The sequence below is a fragment of the Ricinus communis genome, chromosome 1 (genome assembly GCF_019578655.1).
Source record: "Ricinus communis isolate WT05 ecotype wild-type chromosome 1, ASM1957865v1, whole genome shotgun sequence".
NCBI classification, from domain to species: Eukaryota; Viridiplantae; Streptophyta; class Magnoliopsida; order Malpighiales; family Euphorbiaceae; genus Ricinus; species Ricinus communis.
The window spans coordinates 34089052-34109258 of record NC_063256.1 but is presented as its reverse complement, the minus strand read 5'-3'; the positions used below and the strand labels follow the sequence as shown (position 1 = coordinate 34109258).

Sequence of the window (20207 nt, the reverse complement as noted above, 5' to 3'; positions counted from 1 at the left end):
GGGAAGATGATTCCTTGCCTGGAAAGAAACCTCACTAGGTATTCGTACATTATTTTAAGGGTTATTCTTTAAAATTTTTATAGTTCGTTTTCTTTCAAAAACACATTCCCTCTAGTTTTCCAGGCCAAATATGTATACGAAAACGCCAAAAAGTTGAGTCAAAAAAAGAAAATTAAAGGAGATCCAGTTAGCTTTAAACCAAAGTTGACTCATCTAAATGAAACAAAATGCAGGGTATGATCCATTTAAATGGAATTCTGCATCTTACAAGTCCTTTCCATCCCCCAAAAAATACTTGATTTGTTTTTGTATTAAGTTTGTAACTCACCATAGCAAAAAAGTCTAGTTGAAGCTTGAAGATGTCAAGAAACAGCCTTGATACCGTCGCTTCTCAACCAAGGGCTCTTTGCAGACATGAACACACTGATTTGCTAACTTCTTGGAGTTTGGATAACCTAGGGTGCAGATATTTGCATTGCAGATTAAGCCAATAGGTTAGAGATTGTTGTTATTTCTAGTGGGTTGAGTAACCATATAATGGTAGGGTAAGGGAAATATTAGGTGAGCTATTGACGAAGAAGAAATGCTTAGAAGAAAATTTGAAAGCGCACATTTGAAATATATAGAGCAAAGGTTCGAGTTGATTATGGAAGAAAATTATGGGTTAGTTGAAGAAGTTTACAGAGCCAATGATGCAAAGGCTATAGTGGAAATTGAGAAATAGAAATGGTCCCTAGAGAAGCAGGAATTGAAGCAAGAAAAAAGATGTTTATGGGCAAATATTTGATCTTTTTACTGGTTTACCTTGTAATATATTTGTTGTCTTTGGTTTGAAGCAGAGTAACAACTAGAATTATTGTACTTGGCTTAGTTCCTGATGTTTGTTAATCAATAGAAAACTTGGATTATTTGTACAAATTAAAAATTAGACAAAAAACATTGGATATTATTTAAGCAAAACAACATTGATAAAATGGCACAGTATATCATGCATGCCTCCAACACACCTTTCAAAAAATTATTAATATATTACTGGCATTAATAGTTCATATTGTCACAAAAACTAGTGTATTCCACTCATTATAAGAATAAAAAAGGTTCTTGGCTCGCTATGATTGCCTTGGTTATTTCCATCTTACGTGACACTGCTCCTCTGACTTAGGAATAAGCATCTTGCTAATGATTGATTGATGCTAATTGATAGTGTAATATTTGAAATTTTTTTTAATAATAATAATATTAGTAATAATTAATAATGAGTTTTATTTAAATTAATGTTATTTTATTTTCAATTAATTTAATTGGGATGATTTAAAATAGAATTTCAATGCTAGATAAAAATGAGAGAATTATTTTTCTATATCTAATTAGTTTGATTTTTAAGAAATTAATTAAGTAAACTTCTTAGAAAATAAATTATAGTTTTGGTCACTTAATTTTCTCCTCATATAAATATATGAATTAAATTCTATATTTAAAAGTTATAAAAGAATCGATAAGTTATATTTTTATAAAAGAATTTATTTGGGGAATAGCAAATTTTAATTGGCTAATGGTATTGATTTTAATTGGGACATAGTTAGTAAATTGATTAATTAAGTTAATTTAGTGTTAGGATTAAATTGACAATTAATTTTGGAATAAGGATTAAAATATAATTGCTTTAATTTGGGGCTTTAAATGAAAATTTACATGGTTTGTATTTTTATAATTAAATGTGTCGGTAAAGGCATTTTGGTAATTTTACATTTAAAAGCAAGGGTAAATAGGTAATTCTCTATTTTTAATAATTATATTTTGGTCCAAATTAAGTAGTTAGGGGCTTAATTGAAAAACTAATGAAAAGTTGGAGGATTAAACAGAAATTTTGCAGGGCGAAATTGTTAGTAATTAAAAAAGATGAGGGGACTGAATGGTGAAGAAGAAAAATTCAGGGACCAAATATCGATATAGAGAAAGAAAGAAAAAGAAAGGAGAAGAAGGATCGGGGAGATAGAAGAGAAGGGGGAGTCGGCTGCCGTCCGTGGCGGGGGAAGAAGGAGGCTCCGTCCGAGCGAGGTGGCGGTGGCTGGAGGAGCAGCTGGCATCGACGGCAGTGAACGACGGCGACAAGCATGGAAAGGAGAAAGGCGCTGCAACTTCCTTGCCAATTGTTCTAGGCTCAAAATGATTAGCAAGTTTTGGGCTTCCTTTTCCGACCATCGCCACCCCTTGAGGCTACCAGAATTGCAAAATCCGTTGAGGTGAAAAGAATAGGGGCAGTTTAGACTTTTTACTTTTTCAGCCGGTGTCGTTGAGCTTCCGACGATCGGAGAGCATATCCGGACTCTCCTCAGCTCAAGTTTTCCAACGGCATTAGTTTCGCAGCGATCAGACTCCGTTTGAAAATTAACGGCTGAGATCGTCCATAAATCTCTCCAGATGATCAGGGGTTAGATCAGAAGATCGAGCGCTGGAATCATCATCAACGCATTGTTTTGAGTCAATAGGCGCGTTCGGATCGTCAATAGGACTCTAGCGACTGGAGGCGAGTCGACCGAGTGATCAAGCGTCTCGGTAATACTCTAGCCCGTAGATTTTAGAGTTTGTTGATATAAATTATGTGTTTAATTATTGTGTTGAGCATTCCGTAGATTTTAGAGTTTGTTGATATAAATTATGTGTTTAATTATTGTGTTGAGCATTAGAAAAATTATGTGATGTTTGTTTATCGAAATAATTGTTTCGGACTGTCTGCCGATAATCGTGATTTATGATGTGTGACGGAGTCGAAAAAAATAATAAAGTCTTTGTGACCCAACTCCCATTAAATAAATTGTTGGAATTTGAAGTATTTTATGGCAGGTCCTGGATCCGTTATACAGGGGGTAGACGTCCGTGTTTAGGGGAGGTTCTGCCGAATTTTTAATAGAATTTACCAAGTCGAAATTCTTAGACAGTTAATTCTAAGAGTCTAGGCCTAGGGTTATTTATTAAATGTTTTACTTTTTCTGATTGAATTGTTTCCATGATTAGATAGGTCCATTAGTTCGGCTCGCTCTACCGAGGCATCGAAGTAGGCTAGGAGGTCGTCAGAATTGTGAGTTAAAGTCATATATCTGTTCTGCATGTGTAATGCACATATTTTAAATAGCAAATTGTGATTAATTGATTATAGACTTAAATTAGTCATTTATTTACTATTCATATATTATCATTTCTTCATCGTTGATTTTATGATTGCATGATGACTCCGGATGAGACGACAATAAAGCATGCCACCTGATGGGATGCATCAGGACCGCATGTGCACCGGTATGAATCTGAGTCAAGTAGTAGAAGAATGATTTAGGACTTGCCCTGATTGAGTTTAATTCTCTAGGCTGAGTAGAGTGTGTTTGTCGGAGTAAAGGTCCCTGGTCGAGCGTTGCTCCCTGGGCGCCGGCTTTGTTGGAAATTTAAGTGACCAGACTAGATTTAAGACCCTGGTCGAGCTTTGCTCTCTAGGTGCCAGTTCTGTTGGAACGAGAGAGCCGAAAGGCTAAGACTGTTTAGTAATGGGGATTAGAGTTCTTCTGAGGTACTCAGTCCCGTAGTATGTAAATTCATTTTATAAGAAGCATGGCATGACACATATTTTTGCATGGCTTAATATTTTATTTTAAATTAAATAAATATGTTATTGAAGTGGTTGTATTTATTTTTGGATATATGATTTTAACTCACTCTCGAGACTGACAGTCTCAATTTCACTGTTTTTCAGGTGTTGTTAGTTTTTTTGTAGGTCTTTTCTTCTAGCAGCCCGATTTCTTCATCTTACGGTTAAACGTAACTGAATTTATTGGTATGTTGACTTTTAAAATTCTAGAATCTCTACATTAGAAATTTCAAATTTACCTTTTTATAACTTTATATAAATTCAGGTATTGCCTAATTATACTAGCAGATCAAATTTAATTTGTAGTATCTGGTGGCTAAATTTTAATTGTGAAAAGTGTCAATGGATAAAATCTAGATTGCAAATTATTTGAGTTAGTGAATAGTCAGGCTTACTACAGAATTTGGTGGTCTTATGCCTACCCATTCCCTAGTGCCGGTCACGGACCACAAATCGGGTCGTGACAGATAGGGTCAACTTATTATTAGAAGTTGGATGCTAGAGGTGGCCTTGTTCCATCTAGGGAAATTGCACTAGTTACAACAACTGCTGTTGAACCACCAGTTACATAGTTTATTCTTGTCTCATCAAAATTCTAAACTTATCACATTTTGGAAAATAAAATATAATAAACAGCTTGCTCAATGAAGTTCACATAGATTACCACCCTACTTACCTTATAATAAACATTGCTACACTCAAATCTGTAATTTTGCCGTATCTGTATAAAAATAATAAGTGTTAAATGGATAATTGCTATCAAGCATTAGACACTTTGTTATTGTATTAAAAAATAAAAATATAACAAACACTAACCATCATTCTTTCTTTGAACTCATTGGCAATAGTTTCATCAACCTTCTTGCTAGACTTTCTAATCCTAGGTTGGACAGTCCTAGGTGCAACATTTTATTTTTTTTGTTCCACTTGAATTTTCTTTGTCTTGTTTTGGTGGCTTGTCCTTTTCTCCTGTCAAATAATATTGCATTTTGATGTAAGTCATGGCTTAGAGACCTTGGGTTTTGGTATGGCGAAGTTGTTGAAGCTTTTCCTTTTATCTTTCATGTTCTTTTGTTGTGTCCAAACTGGAAGTAAATTTGACATTTCATTTTGTTCCAGTTCTAGGTAGCTTGTTTGGATTCATTTCTTCCTTAATTGGATCCTTCCTTCTATTGATTCTTGGCCTTTCTGATTGCTTGACAAAAATTAGAAGTAGGATTGGGTTTTCATTTGGCACCTTTGGCCATTACTTGTCACCATGTATTGAATCTAAAGCACACTCATATATGGACAAGTAGGCTTGCTTTGTATAATTGGATCCATATATCCTACTGGATTCTGCCTAAGGTAGTGTATACATGATATTGCATGGCAACATGGGAGTCATTATAACTCCCATGCTCTGCATGTGCATGTCATATCATTCAGGTCCACCACATAGCCTTCATCATGAAATGCAACTTAGTACTTCTTAGGTTCAACATAACAATAATTTATAAGCAGCTTGATTTTTTCTATCTTTTCCTAAACATAGGATAAATGACATCTTATAAGCTTTAATCTATTTTAGGATTTCATGCATTATAATCATTAAAGGGTCCTAATGGCCTCTAGCATGTCTATGATTGATTTTGTTCTTGATTTAGCTATATAACCATTAAATGTTTTACAGATATTATTATCAATAACTTCTGTCTTGTTTTAGGAATCCCTTAAAGATCTACAAAATACTATAGGGTTCTTATTCAAGAATGCTTCATAAGATTCTTTAGACTCTTCCTTCAAAGCTTATAGACAATTATAAAATTATGACTCGCATATGCTCTTTTTAGCATTCAAAAACAGTTTTTTAAACTTAGGTTCACTATACACATTCTTCCAGTTGACATATATATGCCTTCCATAGTTTTTGTGCTCTGCGTTTAATGCCAACTTCTTCACAATATTTAACAACTCCTGCATAAAAACAAACAAGTGAATATATTTTTAACACTGACAAATAAAAAAGTGGATATATTATTACATAAAGAAATAAGACTTACTTTCTATTGATCACTCATAAAACACCAACCTAAACCATTAATAATACTTAACTCATCAAATAAAATTTGTAAGATCTAAGTCCATATTTTTTTCATTCTCTCGTTCTACCACTGTCCATACAACATGATACATCTTATTGTTGGCATCTTTAGCCACAGCTGAAATAAGTGTCCCTTCTAAAATAGTCTTAAAAAAAGCAAGTATCAAAGCCTAAAAGCCCTCTACAACCAACAAAATAAGCTTTCCTAAGTGCACTAAGACCTAGGTAGAATCTTTAAAAAATACCTTCTGCATCTAGTGAGATGTATAGCTCAAATATGTCATCTATGCCAACTTTATACAACTCGGCTATATAGCTCCTTAGCTTAGTATAATGATGCTTAAAAAAACCCCTAAGCTTGTTCAGAGCTTCCACTTAGCTCGGTAACAAGCTATAAAAGTAACACCAACATCAAATTGCTTTTTTGCATCGTCCTTTAAATGCTTCATATTATAGTTAAGGTTTCTCTTGAAAATGTCCAGATATTACACTAAAATCCACTCATAGGTACATTTCTTATTCTTTCGCTCTCTCCAAAGACTATGTTTACCACAGTATGTCTTAATAATATAAGTGTCTTCATCTTGTTGTTTGCTTGCATATAGTCTCCAATTACACCCTAGAACACAAACAGCTTGAACCCTACCACTACCAAACTTGTTCCATGTGATATTTTGTCCAATCAAAATGGCCCACATCTGAATTGCAGACTTGCATTCATCACGATCTTTAAGACTCAACCCAATTCCAATATAATCCTAGCTACTAGTATAGTCCTATGAAATAATACTCTAGCAGCTACTAATGTTTCAGCTTATGGAGTTGCTTTTCATTACCTTTTATAACACTATTTGCTTTTGCTACAGGTCTCTCACTAGTAACTTCATTACCATCGAATTCATTCTCATGTTGCCTAGCCCACTTCAGATTCCTCCTTGCCTCCAAGTGCTCCTCATCATCTGAGTTGAAATCTTATTCACTCATTCCATCTTCTGTGTTACTAACCATAATAGGATTTCAATTTTGATCTTCGGGCTCACTTTCCCCTTCTGAATCAACATTGTCCTGAATTTTTCCTTTAATTTTCAAAGCCTCTCCATGTGCTTGCCCTTCACCATCACCTATAACAAGATTTTCAATAGCTTGGTTTTCACTGTGTTCACTAGCATTATCAATTATTTCCTCAACAATCTCATCAGCTTCTATAAAAATACTTAATCATTTCTATTACACCTTTGTCATCTTGAACATCTTAATTATACCAGCACTTGGATCCATATATCTAGCCTTCAAAGTCTTAAAGTGTACATAGCTCTTAACATCATCCTCTATATCAAACCAACTCGTTTTATTTGGATCACAATTATCCACTATCTCTATTTGCCCCCCAGCATACTTTTATCACATCTTCATTATCCACAAAGGATCCATCATATATGATGCAAATTCATATAAATATTCTATCATTGTAGTACAATCATGTTTTTCAATCAAACCATGCATGAACAAGTCTATATTTACTATTTCAAACTCGATATGGACAAAACGAACTTAACAACAATGTATGTACAACCATTCTTAAGAGTCCACTGATTATTATTTTATCCTTAAATAACTAAACTCTAGGTACCGGTTATTTTAATACTACTATGTTCACAATATTATAATACTACTAACTATTTTCAAATATAAAAATCAGTTTAATAAAGTTTAACTACTTGTGCTATTTGTCTTTATGCTTCTCTATCAATCCACCAACAATGCACGTCAAGAGACCACAAATCCCACTAGGTAATGCTTTAATCGATGAACTTAGTGCTTTCAAGAATCACTTTTGCCTTCCTTCTTGTTTGCTACAGGTGATGGGAATTGTAGGTTTCATCAATTAACTCCCCAATAGCAAAAATACTATGATAAGTTGAATTAGAAGAAAACCAAAAATTACCAATTTAATCCATAAATTTGGATCGTTCAAAGATTGAAGTAAGAAGATGGATGATACTTAACCCCTTTACCAATCTCTTTAAGCTTTGAACTTGGATTCACATCAACAGGTAAGTTAAAGAAGAGGATTTTACTTGATAATCTGTAATTACCAATGGTTTTCCATTGACAAATAGTTATTTAGTTATTAGTAAATTAATCGTTACTTTTTCGATAATCCATGGATGTTTTTAATATTTTTTAAAGATTAAAAACATACGTTAATAATGCGTAGTAATTTCTAAATTTTTTAAAAATTAAAAGAAAATTCATTGGTAAAAAATTTAAATCCATGTTGCTTAACATGTAGCCTTAAATTCACTAATAACAAAATAAGAATGAGTTCCTTGGATTTAAAATATTTTAGAATTTTTATCTTCATAATATACAATTTATATTATAATAAGATATAATAATAAAACTCAATTTCATATATATGTAAATATTTTAATGTATAATTAGTTTAGCATATAAAAAATATTAATGACCGGAAATAATTCACTTGCAATAAGCCTATAAATGAAATCTTGTAATTATGAATATATTATCAATAGAATAAAATTAAAAATATTTTACCTTTTCTTTGACTTGCTTCAACTTTTGTAAAGACTTCTATTGAGCTATTTGAAATCCTTCGTAGGTATATATATAGTTTGATATAATAGTTCTTAAAACATGTATAGAATTAGTTTAATACCCATGTTTTGTACGAAACTTAATAAAATTAATGTATATTTTATTTATGAATTAGTATTATATTCATATTTTATGGCTAAATTTATTATACCTTATATAATAAATATATTTATAATTTCTAACATAAACTAAATAATTAATATAGCATATATGTTGCATATTCTATATTAATATTAATTCGTATATCAAATATAAATATAATAATTATCATAGCATATATATAGACGTCGTGATAATAGTCTGGCCAACTCTAATTTTGGCTTGATCCAATCAATTTTTAAGAAATAAAAATTAATTAAAATGAATTTCTTTTACAAGTTAGATTTGGAACTAATAGTTCCAGTTCTAGCTGAGGGAGAAATCGATCTCGACCGGCTTCTGATTTTGAGCTAGTTCTAGTCTGTTTTGATTATTCTCGTTCTATTTACCGGACTTATAAATTTTTGATCTAATTGTTGAATACTAATATAGATAATATGAGAATCTATAAAAAGAAATTAAAAAAAAAACTTAAACTCTATTTTATGATAATATAAAATATATATAAACAAATACAATTAATTATTCATTATTAATTAGATTTCAATAAATATAAAATAAAATAAAAATAAAAATGAAATTGAAATATTGAATTATAGAGATAAAAAGAAAAAAAATAATGCAATTTAAGAAAAAACTTAAATGGTTTTTATACCTTTTTATTTAAATAAACTTTCTCATTTTCTTCTTTAAGGCCGCTCTAGGTAGAAATCATAAAATCTTATAAAATTATATACTACTTAAACTTTTTCTACAACTAATAAATGAAAAGAATTCCTCAAAAAAAAAGGTATAAATAAATGAAAATGTTATATTAAAATGAATAAAAGCAACAAAATAAATTAAATAACCTATAAAAGAAAAAGAAGACATAAAATCATTAATCAACTTAAGTAAGTAAATAAAGAAAAAGAAAATATATCAAATAATAATCAAATTTAAATCAAGACTTTATAATATAGCAAAACATACCATATAAAAATAAGAAAAATTAATTAATTAATTAAAATAATAACAAAAAAAGTACGTACAAAAACTAAAATTTAAAAGGTTTTTATTATCACAATTATAAATTAAAGAAGAAAAGAATTATTTTTTATTAATTAATATTTAGTTGTCCTATGTAGCAAGCTGTGGTTAAACCATTTTCTTTATTTCAGCTTTAATATATAAATATATATATATATATCATAATATTTATATACTTTTATAGTCTTTTCTATTAATTAATTTATTAATTAATAATTTATTTTCATAATTCAATAATCATTCCAATCATAAAAATTAGTTTTTAAATTATATTTTTAATATTGTATTAATTAAAAAATTAATTTTTTAATTAGATAATGATTTTAATCCTAGAAAATAACATGATAAATTATGTTTTTAATATTATATTAACTCATAATTTAGTTTTCTATCATACAATAATTTCTAATCATAAAAAAAATAAAAGAAACTTATTATTACCCTTAAGGTTTGTTAGAATTTATAAGTTCAACCATACATTTTTAAAAATGAATTAGTACCCCCTTGACGTTTGTTTTCATTAACTACTATCTCTTTTCATTTATTTATTTATTTGTCAACTAGTCAGAGGGCTTAATTAACTAAAAAAACTCAATTTAATTGTTAAACTTATTATCAAGTATCAAACTTGTCTAAAATTAAATACTTATTAGATTTTAGTAAAATATTATTTTTTTCTAATATTTAATTTATTTTCTAAAAATTAGTATTTTTAAATTGATACAACAATTTAGTATTCTTTTAGTTACAAATTTCATCAATATGTGTAACATCATGAAATTTTCTGAATTTAAAAATTCTAAATTCTTATCCACATTTTAATATTTTGATGGGAGTTATAATTCTTTAATTTGATTTAAAATAATATGAGTTAAATTTATATATTAGAATATGATAATTATAACGAAGAATAAAAATAAAGTATTTAATTATTTTGAAAATTTTAAAAGTTGCATATTCTTAATTATTGTATACTTGTTATAAATTCAATGTTGAATTTTCATGTATGATGCATTTGTATGCTTAAATTGTCTAACTTGGTTATTACCGGTGTTTTCGAGTAATTAAATTTGAGTATAAATGTATTTTAAATTATTATATGTCAATTGAAACCTTAAAATAACTTTATTATGTCCATTTGATTATTTAGTATGCTTGAACTATAAAATTTTACATGGCCTATTATGTTCAAAGGTTAAATCATATGTTAAAAAATTATATTTTTATCTTTAAAAAGAATATGTTAAGAAAATAGAATTATTAATAGTACACTAAAAATAAAATTACATTATTATGGATGAGTATATACTTACATTATTCTAAAAACAGTTTAAATATCAATTTAATAAACATTTAACTTTAGACGAGTTTGATATTTTATAATAAATTTAAAGACTAAATTAAATTTTCTTTTGATCAACTAAATCCTTTAACTAGTTAACTAATAAAAAGATAGATGGAAAGGATAATAGTTAATGGAAACAAACGTAATGGAATATTGATTCATTTTTAAAAATTTAGAGTTGGACTTATAAATCACCTATCTTTATACTATTAATTTATATAATACTAAAATTTAAGAATAAATATTTGTAGAATAATTTTTATATTATTACGCTAATAAAATTTTAAAATATTAATTTTAAGAAAAAATTTAATTTATTGTTATTTTCAAAATTATATAAAAATTAAAATAGAATAGAAATAAAATAAAATAAGATTAATTATTGATTTATTCTAATAATATTTTAATCACTATTAAAAAATTTAGTATAGTGATTATATATTTTTATATATTAATTTTGTTGATCACATATAATAAAAATTGTTTTCTATATTTGTGATATTTGATAATGATAAAAATGATGATGCAATAAATAATTTAAAATACCCATCAAATCTTATTATTTTTTATGTTTTATTTTTTTTACAAATAATTATAGTTTATTTAGATGTTGTTTTAGGATATGGACATGATTTATAAATATTTGATTTTTATTAGAATTTTTATTTTACTTCAATAAAATCTTAACAATAAACTTCAATAAAATTTTAATAATAAAATACTATTATATATATATATATAACATTCCCCGATATTATATTTTCTAATTTTTTTTAAAAAATTATACTCTCTTATCGTATTATATTATAGCGTGTTTTATATTTTTGCTTTTATTTTCATATAATAATATTATTAATTATCTTAAAATAAGTATTTATTTAACTTAATTGTAAGGATAAAATTAGTAAATATTATTTTCATATTAAGCGTAGTAATAATACCATGGCTTTCAATAAAAGAAAAGGAAAATAAAATGTACAAGTGAAAAATGGTAAAAGAAAAAAGAAAAAGAAATAAAAGAAAAAAGAGTAATAAAAGGCAAAGTTGATTGTCCTTCACTAGTCTACTAGAGCAAGAAGCAGCTCTGACCTAACTCCTAATCCTCCGATGCAATCTCTTTGACCTATTTCCCTTTTAGATTTTAGGGTTTTCTTTCAATTGTTTCCGATTCAGGTACTCCACTTCAGCAATGTAATTTTTAGTTTATATTTTTGTTTTTTTAATGATGATTTTTGGTTTTATAGCTATTGCCTTCTGTTTGGTTGATTGTGCCCAAGTTAAGATAAGCTGTGAGATTCTTTTTTTTTCTTGATTGCTTTCAATTGGGGGATTTTTTTAAGTGAGACCCAATTGTATACATTGATGGTTTTTTACATTTATTTATTTTATAAGCCTGTATTTGATGTAATGCTTTAACTGAGTAGAATGCTTTCACTGCAATGCACCAAGTGTTAGTACTGGATGAGATGTCATTTAACTTATATCACATACACTTGATTTAGTTTTGGGAATACTGATTGATGGGTGTGTCTAATTTACCAGATTTATGTACATGAAGGTAGGGGCAAGGCAAGCTTGATTGGGGATCATTTCTTATGTTTGTGTTTGCGAGTATATTAATTAAGAAGCAAATATTTAATAACAATAGAGTGCTGGTGTTTAATGGTGAAGGACAAGGAGAAAGGATAGTTGGAACTACAGCTATAAGTACTAAGTGATTGTCGATTCGAAATCGCTTCCATGTCCTGGCAGATTTCATAGCTTTTAGCTTTATATATTTTTTGCTTAACAAGATTTATAGTTAGACTAGATCTCTATTTTTTCATTCATGGAGGTCCTACCATAGGGGATCGGTACTTAGAATGATCTTTTTATAATCTGTTACATCCAAATGCAGAAATTTAGTTGAGCTGAGACCCATTTAGATGTACTTTGGATAATTGTCCTAATTTAGATCAGGTGTAACCTGGGTGAACTACCTGAACTGAATTGAGCCTAAGTTAATGGGAACCATTCTTTGGTGGGTTTTACTACATTAAACTCCAGTTACTCTGCTTACCTTGCCCTTCCAAGACCGTAACAAGATGACTTGAATCTTTATGTGGGCAGAGAATTAAACAATCACTAAATTATGATTCCCTGGTCCTTAAATTCACTGGTCACTTGCATTTGAACTTGAACTATGTTTCAACTGATAGATAGTTGGTAATTCTAATAGATATAGGCTTGTTGGAATTGGTTCGCTACGGGATTTACATTATACGCTACAGAAGCACCTGAAGTACTAAATGGAATAGGTATTAGTTTGCTAATGGTTGGAGCAGCAAACTCGATTCGGCAATGAGAAATACAACATCCATTGCTTCGTGGTCTTATATACCATACTCTCGGTACCCTCTTAATGTGGAAAATTGTATGACAAAAGTTTTAAATCCTCCACTAGCAACTGATATAAAACATAGTTACCTGGCTCTGGATGTCTATGCAATTGAAAATTCCCGACCATGTAGAGTATATTGGGTTTCTCATTTAGTGGACATGCAAATGTTATTCCATCTTAACTTACTCCCAAACTAATTATTAGCAGTATCTGTCAATATACTGAAGACTGCTAGATTGCCTATGGAATTTTGTTTTTTAATGGATTATAGAGCTGAAATAAATCTATGGGGCTATATCTAATTCTATTTGAAAGTATATTGTTGGGACTGCCAATATTGGGGGGAGTATGGTCGTCAAGGACATGGACTAGTGGGTTTTTCTTAATTATCTTTGTCCCTTCTATGATTCGTTCTGATGATTGAAGGTTTATTTTCAGTTTGACGTTGCATCACTTTGGATTTTAGTAATGTAATTATATCTTAAATTTGATAAAGTCTTAGTAAAGCTGGTCTCAATGTGCTTAGTTCATCATAAAAATGGTTTCTGTGATGCAAATTTTCTGTCTATTTATTTGGTAATTCTTATGATATAGGATGCTGGTTGTTCATACAGCAAGTTGGAGTTTGGCATTAAGTTTGATTGCACTTTTGATCACATCATGATGTTTGGTTCTCTTGCTTAATATGAAAAGTTATCCATTTTGAAAATGAAGGATTGTTCATTTGTCATTTACTTATTTACATTGATGTGCAACTCAATCGTCAATGTTTAGCCCATATCATTTTCTTTGTAGCTAAATCAGATCCATTAAGCATTTTGGCTTGTACTACTACGAATCATGCTAACCATGAGTTTTGCTATATGGTATTTGACTCAATACAGTAAATACTGAATGATTTGCTTGTGTATTGGTCTTTTAACTGCTTGCTTGTATGTTGATATGGTTTATAACTGCAAATAGACTTGCTGTCAATATAATTAAATGATTTATTTTGTAATATTTGATTATATGGTTATGTAAAATATATCTATATATAGACACCATTTTCGTAAAATCTGTTGTGACTTGTTCCTGGACTTTGCAGAAGCATCTGATCTAGACTGAATGGAACAGGTCAGTTAAGACTTACATTTTTGTGCCATGCATCCATGTATTGTGGTTTTTGCTGGACCCACACCAAGTTTCCTTGAAATTATTTTTCTTGTTCTAATGTTCAAATATTGCAGTATGAGAAAGTTGAAAAGATTGGTGAAGGAACATATGGAGTGGTATACAAGGCTCGTGATCGTGTAACCAATGAGACTATAGCTCTGAAGAAAATACGCTTGGAGCAGGAAGATGAAGGCGTTCCAAGCACTGCAATTAGAGAAATTTCCCTCTTGAAAGAAATGCAGCATGGTAACATTGTCAGGTAACTTGTTCAAATATTTTATTGAAATAATCTTTGGACCATCACTAAATTTGGTACTGTTTGCCAGCCTCTTCTTCCCCTGCTGAATAATCTTTTCTTATTTTTTTTTGCTGAAGTTCATTCTTGGATTAGTTATATTTATGTCTGCGGTCTTCCCCAATCATTTTTCCTCGATGATGTTTTTCTTTTTAAACTCTTATAATCATAATAACTTATCTGATTTTTCTGTTGGCAGGCTGCAGGATGTGGTGCACAGTGAGAAGCGCTTGTATTTGGTTTTTGAGTATCTGGACTTAGATTTGAAGAAGCACATGGACTCTTGTCCTGAATTTGCTAAGGATCCTCGTCTAGTAAAAGTGAGTCAAATTTTCCTTTTATACCCTATGTAGATTTGTGCGTTCACATTTATAGCCCTCTGCTATATCCAGATGAAAATGTTCAAATTTTTATTTATCCATTATAAAAACCTACTGGTAGTTTAAGACAATCCTGATATTTTGGTTGTATCTTTTGTTTTGCCTGCCTTCATTGTCACTGTTTCCATTACCATTATATCCTTAGCTTGCCCTGTCAGATATTTGACTGCACATCTTTGATATATCTGGCTTCAGATCTTTAAGAACTGGGATGATGGATGTTACTTATGATAGAATAATCATTTGATATATTTCCTCTTTTTTGTAGACTTTCCTCTATCAAATACTTCGTGGAATTGCTTACTGTCATTCTCATAGAGTTCTTCACCGAGATTTAAAACCACAAAATCTGCTCATTGATCGCCGTACCAACGCGCTGAAGCTTGCAGATTTTGGATTGGCCAGAGCATTTGGCATACCTGTTAGAACATTTACACATGAGGTATCAATTTTAGTATTCTTGCTCACTCATGCTGCCTTAAAGATATACTTGAGTTGGATTCACTATTCTTTTAATATAATCCTAGTTTTTTGTTTTCTTCTATGAAGTCTTATTACATTCTGCAAATTCATGTTTCTTTGTTTTCAAACTGAGAACTAAGGGCTAGAAATATTTCAACGTACAGGGTGCTAAATATTGTTCAAAGAAGTAACATTATATGTTAAAACACATGCTTCTCCTTTGTTTGAAATAGCCTAAGATTGTTTTTCTTCTCACTACCAAATAGAAATAAATTAAGAAGAGCATTAATCATAGTTGAATTACTACCCAATGAAGTGAGAAACAGAGAAAAGACTGTTCATCGTCTCATGGTTAAATATAACCAACCCTGAGTATGAGGTGATGCTGTTTGCTCTAAACTTCTTGCTTGCCAATATATAACCCTTTCATACTCCCAATGCTTAAATATTATTTGTATTCAAATCCATAATACCTAGTATTCCAAATTTGCTAGTTCACCAGTGATGCTATATCTAAATGTATATCTTTTTGTCCCCTTTTCTTGCGGTTGTTGTCATCATCGTCGTCATCTAGAGATAGTAAAGATGTAGTTTGTTTTGAGTTTTTCCTCCTCTTTTCACCTTAGAATGAATAACTGAACAACTGCAATAAGTGATAGGTTTCTAATGCGTATAAAATATCAGCAATGCTACTTACTGACATTTGTAATGCTTAAATAATTGTTGTCCATGTTTGCTGAGTCATCTCTCTAGGTGGTAACCCTGTGGTATAGAGCACCAGAAATTCTTCTTGGATCTCGACATTACTCAACTCCAGTTGATGTGTGGTCAGTGGGATGTATATTTGCTGAGATGGTGAACCAGCGGCCGCTGTTCCCTGGGGACTCTGAGATTGATGAGCTATTTAAGATTTTCAGGTGCTATAACTTCTCTTCCTTGAGATTTATGTATATGTCATTCAAAGTTTGACTAGCCATGCTTAATCTATTTTCTGTGTTCAAATTTTTGTTGGCCACTCGTGAATTTCTCCTAAAGTGTTATGCTATAAAAGAAGATAATGTGGAGATAATGTGGGATAAACAAGTTAACATTTTCGTTCTTGCTGCAAGTTGGTTTTTTTTCTTTGGTTGGTCCTAATTATATTACCATTAGAAACAGCCTCATTTAAGAATTTATAATTTTGGAGTTTCTTGGTTTGGCTTCTCTGGCTTGAAGTCATAGTTGTTAAAGGCGAAAAGCGCACCAAGGCGATAAAGGCTCTTGGTGCCTAAGGCGCAAGGGCGCGCTTGATTGAAGTAAGGCGCAAAAAATAAAATAAAATAAAACTAAGACTCATAACACAATAAATGCATAAAATAGAAAACTTAACACAACCAAAGAAAAGAAATTAAAAGATCACGACAATCATGTTCAAGAAGCATTTAACAAACAATAAAGGGATGTGTTTAAAAGAGATAATAAAAATTTCTATTACTAATTTACTATAAGTCTATAATCATGGTCTTAATCTAAGTTGAGGCTTAGTTGAATAATTTCTTGAAGAGGAAAAAGAGCTGTAAGGTGGCTGTCAACAACTTGTGTGGCACAAATTACTCCATTTTTTTGTCGATATTGTCTTTGTTTTGCCATAATATTCTTTCTATTTTCAAAAAAGAAAATTTAAGAAATAATAAGGTGTGAGCAAATGTACATAACCTGTATTAATCTTATGATGAATGGCTGAGATTATTTCATGTCTTAAAAGAAAAATACTTAAATGCCAAAATATTAGAAAGGAGCGCCTCACCTCAAGTCTCAGGTGCACCAAGGCGCACGCCTTACACATATTGCCTGCCTTTCTTATCCTGAGGCCCCAAGGCTTGCGCTTTGTGCGCCTCTCGCCTCAAGCGCGCATTTGACAATTATGGTTGAAGTGTTTGTAGTTCACCCATGTTAGAGGTTGTATTTATCCCACATTGCTTGGTTACTGGATTGTTATAGTGTATATAAGTGGATTGGACATCCTTTTTCTTTGAGCTAGCTTTTGGGAATGAGTTTTACCTAAGCCCATTTATCATGGTATCAGAGTCCGCCTTTTATTTGTAATGATGGGTTTAGACCTGGCCCATTTGCATGTCACGCTAAGTGTGAGGGAAGGTGTTAGAAGTTGTATTTATCCCACATCGTTTGGTTACTGGCCTCTTATAGTGTACATAAGTGGATTAGATAACCTCTTTTTTTAGGCTAGCTTTTGGGAATGCGTTCTACCCAAATCCCATTTATCAACCCATAAAAAAGGGAACCAATAAATATTGATACAAACATGTACCTTTGTATTATCCTAGTGACCCCCATGCTACAAGCAATGAAGGGTGCTTTTGCTTCCACTTTTTGAACATATAGACTCACAGACACCCACAAACAAATAAACTTGGTATTTTAGTGCTATGGAGGAGTTTGATTTTTGTGGAATGTCTATTCATGCCATTGTAGTCAAAATGTATCATGGAGATGATAAAAGATCACCACTATCAAACTGTAACTGAGCATTCTACTATTTAATTTTTTGGTGCGCAGAATCTTGGGAACTCCAAATGAGGACACATGGCCTGGCGTGACGTCATTGCCTGACTTTAAGTCTGCCTTCCCTAAGTGGCCTCCTAAGGTCTTTTTAGTCATTTATGGTGTCGTGCAATGTTATTTTATGTTTACGTATGAAATTTCCGTTAGTATTGTTCATGCTTTTATTTTTTATTTTTTGCCAGGACTTGGCATCTGTAGTTCCAACTCTTGAATCAGCTGGGGTTGACCTTCTTTGTGTAAGTTCAGACTTTATAGTAGCATGTGATGTCAAAAACTGTCTCTCAGAAATGTGCTGAACATGCTTTCATCTAGCCTTTAGAGTCAGTTGATCACTATCGTAAATGGTCTAAAAACCGCACTCCCAAACAATGGGAGGACCATTGGTTCGCTGTTACTCTGGTTTTTGTAATAACCTAGAGTTTAAAATCTATTCCCTCATGACTATGCAGTATATTATTGTGAGCCTCCATAACATTCTATATGGTCAACAATAGACCACTTCTATGCAACTTATTTTCCCGTCTCCGATGCGATTCTGTTGTTTCGTTTGCTCATATAGTGCTTTAACATGCCAGAAAATGCTATGCTTGGATCCGAGCAAAAGAATTACAGCCAGGAGTGCTCTTGAGCATGAATACTTCAAGGATATTGGTTTTCTACCCTAGTCCCTTTCTCAATCTATAACATATAATATCATTGTATAGCACTTTGGTGGATATTTTTTATTGTGTGTGAAACATGCATCTCCCTGCAATTTGCTCTCCTTTCAATTTTTCTGGGCTTTGAACTTATTAGTTGTCTTGGATTCTTAGCATCAAATGAGGTTCTTATGCTATCTGTGTTCTAGAGATATATGCGATAGAGAGTGGGATTTTCGCTCTTTTGCGGTTTGCTTGTAATGGAACTTTTTATGCTCAATTAAATGTAATGTTCCAGCCTTCTTTTTCTTTTTTTCTTTTTTCCATTAATTAGCAAAAGATTTTGCTCTGCCATTTTGTTGTTTATATGCTTTTCTGCCAGTTCATTGTTTCAGTGACTGAAAGACTATGAAAAGAATTTAATCTTGTCTAGATATTGGTCTAATGGGGGTGTTTCAGATAGTTATTGAGTAGTTACTGATTGTGTTGAAAAAAGTTGGATTTGCTTTGCATAATCTTTTATAGCTGCTTTAGAATCTTTTATAGCTGCTTTAGAATGTTGAGGCTGATAAGTTTGTCCTCAGTATTTGTGCAAACATTGAATTCTTTTTGTGCAAATATTGAAATTCTTTTTCTGTAATATAATAGGTACGGAACTTAAGATAGAAATCAAAATAAAATGCAATATTAAAATAAAATAATCTAAGAAAAATATAATAATTTAAATATAATTAATAAAAAATAAATTAACACGTTTAAATATATTTTAAAGTATTTAATGTCTTGAAAATATTAAATTGATAGTATTCTTAGAAAAATATTTAAATAAAATAAAAATTCATATTATTACAATAAATAATAAGAATTCAATCATATTTAATATATATATATATATATATATATATATATATCTCAAACTAATCTTAAATAATCTATTTTCTTTTTCTTCTTTAATACATACACATAATAAAATTGAAAAAAGAATAATGGGTTGTATTGGCAAGTTGATCGTTGTTTCTTTTGTATTCGCAAGTTGATCGTTGTTTCTTTTCTTTTACGAAAAAGTAGAAATTGATCTAAAAATAATACGTTATACAAAAATGAGGAAAAATAAAATTAAGTGCTTTTTATGCTGTAGAATTAGTTATGTTAAATGATTTTATTGATGTTTAGTTGATATTTAGTTGATATTTGATTGATGTTTGGTCTATATAAGGTTGATTTTTGGATTTATAAAGAATTGTCTTCATTCTTTTTTCTTCTGTGGATTTCAATTGTTTTTTTTCTTTTTTTGATCTCTCTCATTTAAGTTTTTTTTATTATGTAAAAAAAAACTAGTTATTTTGATTTTCTTAAAATTTTTCGGATTTTGTTCTTTATAAAAAAAGTTCGGTTTTTTCTTAAAGACTTTTTATAAGAAATTATTTTGGTTTTCTATATATATATGTTTTGGAGTCTTCTAATTTTTGGACTATATTTACAATTTCATCATGAATTTTTTTAAGATTTTATGTAATTAAATA

The 20207-nt window shown here is 30.4% G+C and overlaps 1 protein-coding gene across 1 annotated transcript; it reads left to right on the top strand.

The window, feature by feature from the left end:
- Positions 1 to 11836: 11836 nt before the first annotated feature.
- On the top strand, positions 11837 to 18993 carry LOC8267743 (cell division control protein 2 homolog A). Its single transcript, XM_048377833.1, has 9 exons — positions 11837 to 11985; positions 14280 to 14308; positions 14422 to 14606; positions 14842 to 14962; positions 15291 to 15464; positions 16238 to 16401; positions 18041 to 18128; positions 18229 to 18282; positions 18622 to 18993. Exons 2-9 carry the CDS (start codon positions 14300 to 14302, stop codon positions 18709 to 18711), a joined length of 885 nt encoding a protein of 294 aa, XP_048233790.1. The 5' UTR covers positions 11837 to 11985; positions 14280 to 14299; the 3' UTR covers positions 18712 to 18993.
- The last annotated feature ends 1214 nt before the right edge of the window (positions 18994 to 20207 follow it).

Bases quoted from the DNA above. Each gene is read 5' to 3' on its own strand.
- LOC8267743 (XM_048377833.1), top strand. The intron at 14,607-14,841 runs GTAACTTGTTCA...TTCTGTTGGCAG, and splicing joins CAGCATGGTAACATTGTCAG to GCTGCAGGATGTGGTGCACA. The intron at 18,129-18,228 runs GTCTTTTTAGTC...ATTTTTTGCCAG, and splicing joins TCCCTAAGTGGCCTCCTAAG to GACTTGGCATCTGTAGTTCC.